This window comes from Sinocyclocheilus anshuiensis, unplaced genomic scaffold (assembly GCF_001515605.1).
Source record: "Sinocyclocheilus anshuiensis isolate Anshui unplaced genomic scaffold, SAMN03320099.WGS_v1.1 scaffold566, whole genome shotgun sequence".
Classification (NCBI taxonomy): Eukaryota; Metazoa; Chordata; class Actinopteri; order Cypriniformes; family Cyprinidae; genus Sinocyclocheilus; species Sinocyclocheilus anshuiensis.
The window spans coordinates 273,848-281,762 of record NW_015542410.1 but is presented as its reverse complement, the minus strand read 5'-3'; the positions used below and the strand labels follow the sequence as shown (position 1 = coordinate 281,762).

At 33.6% G+C, this 7,915-nt stretch overlaps 1 protein-coding gene and 1 pseudogene across 1 annotated transcript; both read right to left on the bottom strand.

Moving 5' to 3' along the window:
- Positions 1-1,193, bottom strand: part of LOC107693250 (tetranectin-like) — a 7,331-nt pseudogene extending 6,138 nt beyond the window's left edge.
- Positions 1,194-3,568: 2,375 nt separating this feature from the next.
- exosc7 (exosome component 7) lies at positions 3,569-7,907 on the bottom strand. Its single transcript, XM_016492618.1, has 8 exons — positions 7,815-7,907; positions 7,351-7,452; positions 7,156-7,250; positions 6,136-6,301; positions 5,929-5,999; positions 4,816-4,939; positions 4,558-4,713; positions 3,569-3,737 (listed from the first exon to the last, which is right to left on the bottom strand). The coding sequence occupies exons 1-8, from the start codon at positions 7,869-7,871 to the stop codon at positions 3,633-3,635; spliced, it is 876 nt and encodes a 291-aa protein (XP_016348104.1). The 5' UTR covers positions 7,872-7,907; the 3' UTR covers positions 3,569-3,632.
- Positions 7,908-7,915: the final 8 nt, after the last annotated feature.

Below are 7,915 nucleotides of genomic sequence, written 5' to 3'. Positions count from 1 at the left end.
TTCTTTATGCACCAAGAGCTTGTAACACTCCAAAGAGAAAGGAAAAATTGAAATCGCATATGACCCCTTTAAAGTTGTATAGTCTTATGAAATAACACATATTTGTCTCAAGATTTCCTCATACGTCAAACACTGGATGACATCTGACTCAATGTTCTCCAGGCAAAACACAAGCTGAAAAAATCATCAAAAGTGACACGTGGAGGTCATGTATAAACTTATGTAAGTGTATAAACTTTAATCCAAACAATAAGCCACAGTCTACAGTAACATTTAGTTTTTTTGAGCTCAAGGGCCAAACAGAATCCCATTTTTTTTCAATTAGACTAGGTTAGAAATCTTGTCTAGATGCTTCACTAATGCAGATGGATTTAAGGTGTGATGAGGAAACTCTATGAATTTCTCACCAGTCTGCAGGGCCTGCTTCTCCTTTAGAAGATTCAGTTCCACCACAATGTCATTGATCTGCTGTTGCAGGTCCACCAAAGCAGCGCTGGGTCGAGTATCCGAGTCTTATAAATAGAGATCTTAGGATGAATTAAAGGAAAAAAACAAACTATTTGACCCTAAAATTATGCATGAAGTAAATGAAGCCTATTTTAAAACCCATTAAGATTATGTAATTTATACTGATTTTAAAAAGTGGTATGGTAATGAGAATCACCATAAATAAATAAATATGTAATTTTTCTTTAATATATTTAAGACATTTTAATAAATGTAATTACATTTACTTATATTCTTTATTAAATGATTTATATCATGATTATTGATTATATAAAAAAATAGTGATCAAGTAGTATTTTAATTTATTTTAAAACTTGAGAACCTTGAGAATCAATTGTATTAAACTGATTCAAATTGAAAATTAGTTATGTTAAGATTAAAAACACACCCAAATGTATTAAACATATCAATGCTTACCGGGTAGGAAACTGAGTTTACTTTTCTTCAAACAGCAACTTTTAAAGAAAATATGCTTTGCACAGTGATGCTCTGCAACTTTTTCAACATTTAGAATTCACACAAAGCAGATGAAACGCAACAAAAATGAGCAAAAATCATCCCGTCTCACCTTTTTTTGGCATTGGGTTTCTTTTTGGGAGCGTTCTGCTGGTGTGAGGTGTGTGTGAGGAGCAGCAGGACCCCCAGCAGAAGACAGCCGTCTCTGAGTCTCATGGTGAAGTCTGGAGAATGAGAGATCTCTGCTTCTCAGCTTAGCTCACAGAGGAAAACTGCTGCTGCGTTTGGTCTTCATCCTGAGCAGAGAGGAGGTGTGACGTCCTCATACACCTCACACACACATACACACTCAACAATCCTCACGCTTAAAGCTCATGGCTGGAAGTGTTACATAAACTACACACCGTGTGCTGGATTCACACAGAATACATTTTGTGAATTATGTCCTCCAAGCTAAAATTCAAGTATCATATATTAAAACAAGAGTCAATTAACTGTATATAACAAAAGTAGAACTTAATTAAAAAGTTGAATAATGTTCTCTAGACAAGAATAGGTCAGTGTAATTGTTTTGTTAATACTTTTTTTTTTTTTAAATATTAATTACATTAACTGTTGCCCAGAATAGTCTGATTTTTGTCACCTTCAACATTTTTGTGGCATAATTAATTTTGTTTTAGTTAATTATTTTTCCTTTTCAAATTTTGCTAAAAGTATGTGGAAATAAACTTGTTTTAAATGTGGGGTATCATTTCAAAATAAATTATTAGATAAAAAATAAACAGTGGAGTTATTTATATTAGAGTGTATATACATACATATATATATATAGGCAGTTTTTAAGTGTGACAACAAGCCCCGGTTTCTTTGCTCAGTATGTTTTCCCACTCATTTAAAGCAATGGTTCACTCAAAAATGAAAATTATATCATGGAAATCAATGGGAACCAAATCTTCAGTTACCGACATTCTTCAAAATATTTTATTTTGTGTTATTTTTTGGGCGGACTATCCCTTTAAAAAGCTCCTATGAGTTATATTGCAATTATAAACCTGGACTCATATTTAGAATGAATTGACTGACTCAGAAAAGCAGGTTCTCAAATTGCTTAATACACATTGAGAGTCCTGGAGCATTTAAGGTCTCCTCAGGACACATTTCCCATCATGCATTCTTCTCATGTATGATATTGTTATCTGTGCAGTGATTGCTGCTGTTTGTTTTGGATTCACCGTGCCACAGGAAGAAGCAAAGCTATTATGGGATGGAATAAATCCAGGCTCACAGCCGCTGGATCTTCCTCAGACGACACGTGGCAGATGAGACATCCTGCTGGACACTGGTGTGAGCTCAACACCATCCCAGGAAAAAATGACAACTACAGCACCTGTGAACTTACAAAAGTCTCTGAATATTCCACAAATGTATACAACATTTTTTTTTAGCTAGTATTCGCAATTAAATCAAATATCCTTTCTAGGACAAATGAAAAAAAGAAAGAAAAAAAAAATCACCAACACAACTTCTTTAAAAGAATAGTTGAAAATTTGCTTAAGATTTACTCACCCTCAGCCCATTCAAGATGTAGATGAGTTTGTTTCTTTAACAGATTTGAAGAAATATGTAGCATTACATCACTTGCTCACCAATGGATCCTCTGCAGTGAATGGGTGCCGTCAGTCCAAACAGATGATAAAAACATCACAATAATCCACAAGACTCCAGTCCATCATTTAACATCTTGTGAAGCGTAAAGCTGTTTGTTTTTAAGAAATAAATCCATAAAGACATTAACTCCAAACTGTTGCTGAAATGAGTCTTCTATCCATAATATTGCTTTCTCCATTGAAAAAGTCACCTCGTCTGAATCAGGATAGAAATATGAACAGATTTTGTTTATAAGCAAAACAGTCCATGTTGGTGGATTTTGATGCGAGATGACAACAGAGAATGGACTTTTTCTCTGGAGAAAGATGGATTATGGACTTGTATTTTAGCTGAAAGCAACAGCTTTAAGTTAAAATACCTCAACATTGGATTTATTTACTACAAACACACAGCTTTTCACTAAAAATGACGTTAATTGATGGACTGGAGTCGTGAGGATTATTGTGATGTTTTTATCATCTGTTCTGACTCTCATTCTGACGGCACCCATTCACTGCAGAGGATCCACTGGTGAGCAAGTGATGCAATGCTAAATTTCTCCAAATCTGTTCTGATGAAAAACAAACTCATCTGCATCTTGGATGACCTGAGACCGAGTACATATTCAGCAAATGTTAATTTTTTGGGGTGAACTATTCCTTTAAGGATTCTGGGTATTCTGTTCTACTCATCTATTAAATTCAGGTATTAAAAAAACATCAAGTGCTCAAATTTCTCTCAAACAGTTCAAAACGTACATAGGAAAAAAAAATCTGATTTGAGAGAAGAATCATTCAACATTCAGTCATCTGTTAAACACAGCAGTCTGAGGGCTAGTCTGAGTTCAGTCATTAAAAGGACAGCTGGAAAAATGAAAACAAAAACAGCATGTTATATAAGCTCATATTAGACGGGATTCTATGTTAGTTGAAGTTTTTAAGCAGGACATGACAAACGTCATAGACAATTTAGCTCATTTATTTGAAAAACAAACAAACAAAAAAAAGGTACAAAACAGGAAGTTATCCGAGGAATCCCACTTTCTGCCGTTTCTTGCCAAGACTTTCTTCTTTCTGCAGCAGCTCCATGAGAGGCGCATGAAGAGCCTTGCCCACACGCTTCCCAGCCTATAACACGAACACACGATAACAGTCAATAGAAACTCCTAACCAGGAGACAAGCATGTATTATACAAATGAAAAACACCTGGTTTCAAATGAAAGTGTGAAAGAAAAAAAATACAGTTGTTAGCTCCAGTCTGACTCACTGTCTGTTCTGATATAGAAGCAGACATAAACAGCAGCAGCTGCATGAAACTCTCTAATATAGCACCAAAGTTTAACCCTATAAAGCCTACGCTATCATATTTATTTCACAAACATTTCGAAGGCCTCTAAATTTTATATTTCTAGAAATATTTCAAGACGAACCCTTACTAAACTGAAACAAATATATAAATCTTGATTATCCATGATTTTATTATATATATATATATATAAATAAATAATGAATAATCAAGTTGTTTCATCTTACGAAGACATATCATTGGGAAATATAGAATGACAATTAATATTTATATGATTTTTTTTGCAAGTAGTCCTTTATACTGTTATAAAACTATCAGAATTTAAGCTTACTTTTTGTCCATATAAATATCAGCATTATATCATACTGTATGAGCAATAAAAGCCTGATGTACCAAATAAGATACTCCACAAAAGACACACATGCAAACTTTTTTCTGTAAAGATTCTTCTTTTATATTTTGTGTAAAGGTTCAATAAACTGTTCCATGAAAAAAAAAAAAGATTTTTCTGACTATCATTTCATATGTCAGGCTTTACAGGGATAATAATACTTGTAGTTAGGGATTTGAACAAAAGTGATGCCTTAGAAAACACTACTAATAATTAGAACATAAAAAAAAAAAAGAAAGAAAGATCTAACCTCTGTCATCTCAAAGATACTTTCTGGGTCCAGACTTCCTCCTCCCATTTTCCTGACGCACGTGACCATCCCTCTGTGTGTGACTGAAATCAGGAGACTGGCCACAGAGCAGGCCTTTTCCTGTAGTGTGGCGTCCACCACATGTCTGTGACCAATCTGAAACACACACACACACATCCGATATATAAAAGCTACAGAAACACAGAACTGCACATGAGATGAGTGCATTGTGGGTAACAGCTCCAGGCTGTGCTGTACCTTGCAGAGGGTTACGATACACGGCACATTTTCCACATTGAGCCGCATGCAGTCGTAAGGGTTGTCTGACAACTCCATCTCCTTCACTCCCTCCTCATCCTCAGATATGTGCACTTTGGGAATTCTGTTTGGGGAAAATGCAGGGGATGCAGATAAGTTCCTCATTGTTTATTTGGGGTTTCCACAATGTTTAAGCAGTGAATTTCAATGACTTTTCCAATTAGGATTACTGCATAAAGGCTTTTAAAATCATTTTATAGAGACTCCCAGGGTGGATTGATATTTGTATCTGGCATATTAATCCTTGGAATGTATATGCTTTAATGGTTAAATGTTTAAGTATAAATAAATAATATGCTCAAAACACAAATGTCCTGAGTTTACCGTTTGCTTTTAACGGGAAAACCTCTTAAACTAAACTAACATAGTTAGAAAATATTGTAGAGTATAACAAAAAAGAAAAATAATTAGAGAAATTTCTATGACTTTTTCAGGCCTGGAAACAATGTTGCTATTCTTATCTAAAACTAAAACTATTAAAAATCACTTTTGTTAAATTAATTAAAGCTGAAAGAAAATAAAATATTAGATGACAAATTGAAACTTGATTTATTTGAAACATTTTACAGCATCAAAGACTATATTTATGGCAAACTCAAAAATAGCAAGATTTAAACACTTAATAACAATACTTCAATGAATAGTATACAATAAATGAACAATATTATTAAATAATAAAATAAATAAATACATAAAAATTATATTCAATCATTCACATATATATATATGATGAAATTTATAATATTTCCCCAAGAGAAAAGAAAAGCCCCAAAAAAATGTCTATTAATGTACCGCGAGTAAAAAAACAAACAAACTTTAAAACAAACTTGAAAATAACTTAAAAATTGAAGTACTAAAATGACAAAAAAAAATATATATATATAAAATTGACAAAAAAAAAAACTAAAAGCACACAAATAAAATATTAATAAATACTATAACAGTATATAAGTAATATTAAAAAATAACACTGCCTGCCACAGTTTTAACATTGTCCAATAGAAACCTTACAGCTGTCAGGATTTTAATGGAAAACGACATGCGGTTACTTACCGTGTATTAAACAGAGCAGCTTTTATCGCAATGGATATGGCATCAAACAGGTTTCCATCACACTGCAGCAGCTGCGTACATAATTAGACATTTAAATGAATGATAAATCAACAGTATATAGATATCACAATATTTCCTAGTATTGAATGAAAATATTTATTTCTTCATTCATTCACCCTCTTCAGGACAGCTATGCAGGTCACTCACCAACACGTCCACGTACAGCACCCAGCAGTTCTCTCCGGGACAGATGCAGAGGGAACGCAGGTCCACGCTGTGTCTGTTGTTGAACACTTTATAGAGTGTGTTACTAAGCTCCACCCCCAGCTCCTCCCCTCCACGCCCCTCAAACTCTGGAGTGGCGTTTGCTGAGCTACAAAAGCAACAAGCATTTCATGCTCATTTTCTATCAGTAAACTGATGTGACATCAGCTTGCATATCATGAACATATAAACATGCATCATCTATGGATATTCATTGCTAAATTGCATATTCATACACTGAAGTACCTGCACTGGTCAATTACAGCTCCCACTATGTACATACATGGACTAAACTGTCAAAAAACGGCATACTGTCTTATTAAATGGGTATCTCAGAATCTTATGCATCAATCCTTGGAATTTACATGATTTAATGGTTAAACTTTTAGTATAAATAAACATCCTGGAACAACTATTAAATATTCTATACTACACTAAACTATAAATATGTTCACTACAGAAATTTCAATGACTTTTCCAGAACAGTGTTGTTATTGTTAATTAATACTAAAACTAATAAAAATGGTTTTCATTAACTGAAATTAAGCTGAAATAAGTATCAAATATAAATATTGGATGAAAAACGTATATTTGTACAATTTTGAAATGTTGCCTCGGCAACTAACTGAAACAAGCTTAAAATGAAGTAAAAAAAAAACTTTGGCTAAATAGAAAAAATAAATAAAAAATTATAAACCACAACAAAATTACTAAATTGTTTTTAATTAATATGAAAACCTAAAATATAACAATACAAGCTAATTCAAAATATGAATAAATACTACAATAGTATGTAAATAAAAATATAGCTCAATATGCATATACGCATGCATATGTCTAAATTCCATGTACAGTACTTCATGTTTTATTATTATGATTTTTTGCACAGTCATGAGTGGCTGTCATGGTGCATGCTTGATGTCTATTTTGTACTTATAAATTTGATGATCTTTAAACACTCACCAGTCCACAAAGAACTCCAGATAGCCTTCGTCTGGCACCATGGGTTTGGGTTTACCAATCTCTGCCTTTATTCCTACAAGAACATCTGTGTGACCCTGTCAAACACATCACACAACAAAATGATTTACAAAAATGCTGGTGACATAGAACACCACATGCCATTTTTACACATAAAGACTGTTTAATTCAGCTTACAAGACTGATTTTAGCAGAACCATCAGTGTTTGACACCACATCCGTCTCGATCTCCATGTGTCTGTAGTCTTCACATCCTCGCCCGTCCAACCTCAGGTCATCCTGTCAACGGTGTTCATTATTTAACCCACATGTTATGATGTCTCAGAAAAATATCAGGTTAATGTGATAACATATCATTTGTTTATTTTCTACATCTTCTATCCTGAATGACCTTTGTTACAACAGCTGTCAAAATGCCTTTTGATTACATATCAAGCGAATTTTAAATAAGAATAAAAGGCAAATTTTAGAAATACAATAATTATTTCAGCACATCTGGGACCCTTAAGTAATACATACAGCAAGAGTACAACACAGACCACATGAAATCACCAGATAGGCTACAGAATAGGGGCTTTTTCGGATGTTCAAATTATTTATTTCATAACACGTTTGATAATACTAAAAAATGTTTTACTTACTCGAACTCCATGTATAATATAAACCTTCTCCGCTTCGCTTACTTGAACTGCTGCCATGTTTCAAACACACGCAGTACACAAAGCGCGAGAAGAAGACTGCG

Bases quoted from the DNA above. Each gene is read 5' to 3' on its own strand.
- exosc7 (XM_016492618.1), bottom strand. From the start codon at position 7,871: ATGGCAGCAGTTCAAGTAAGCGAAGCGGAGAAGGTTTATATTATACAT. The intron at 7,453-7,814 runs GTAAGTAAAACA...CACCGTTGACAG, and splicing joins ATATTATACATGGAGTTCGA to GATGACCTGAGGTTGGACGG. The intron at 4,714-4,815 runs GTACAGCACAGC...TGTGTGTTTCAG, and splicing joins GTATCGTAACCCTCTGCAAG to ATTGGTCACAGACATGTGGT.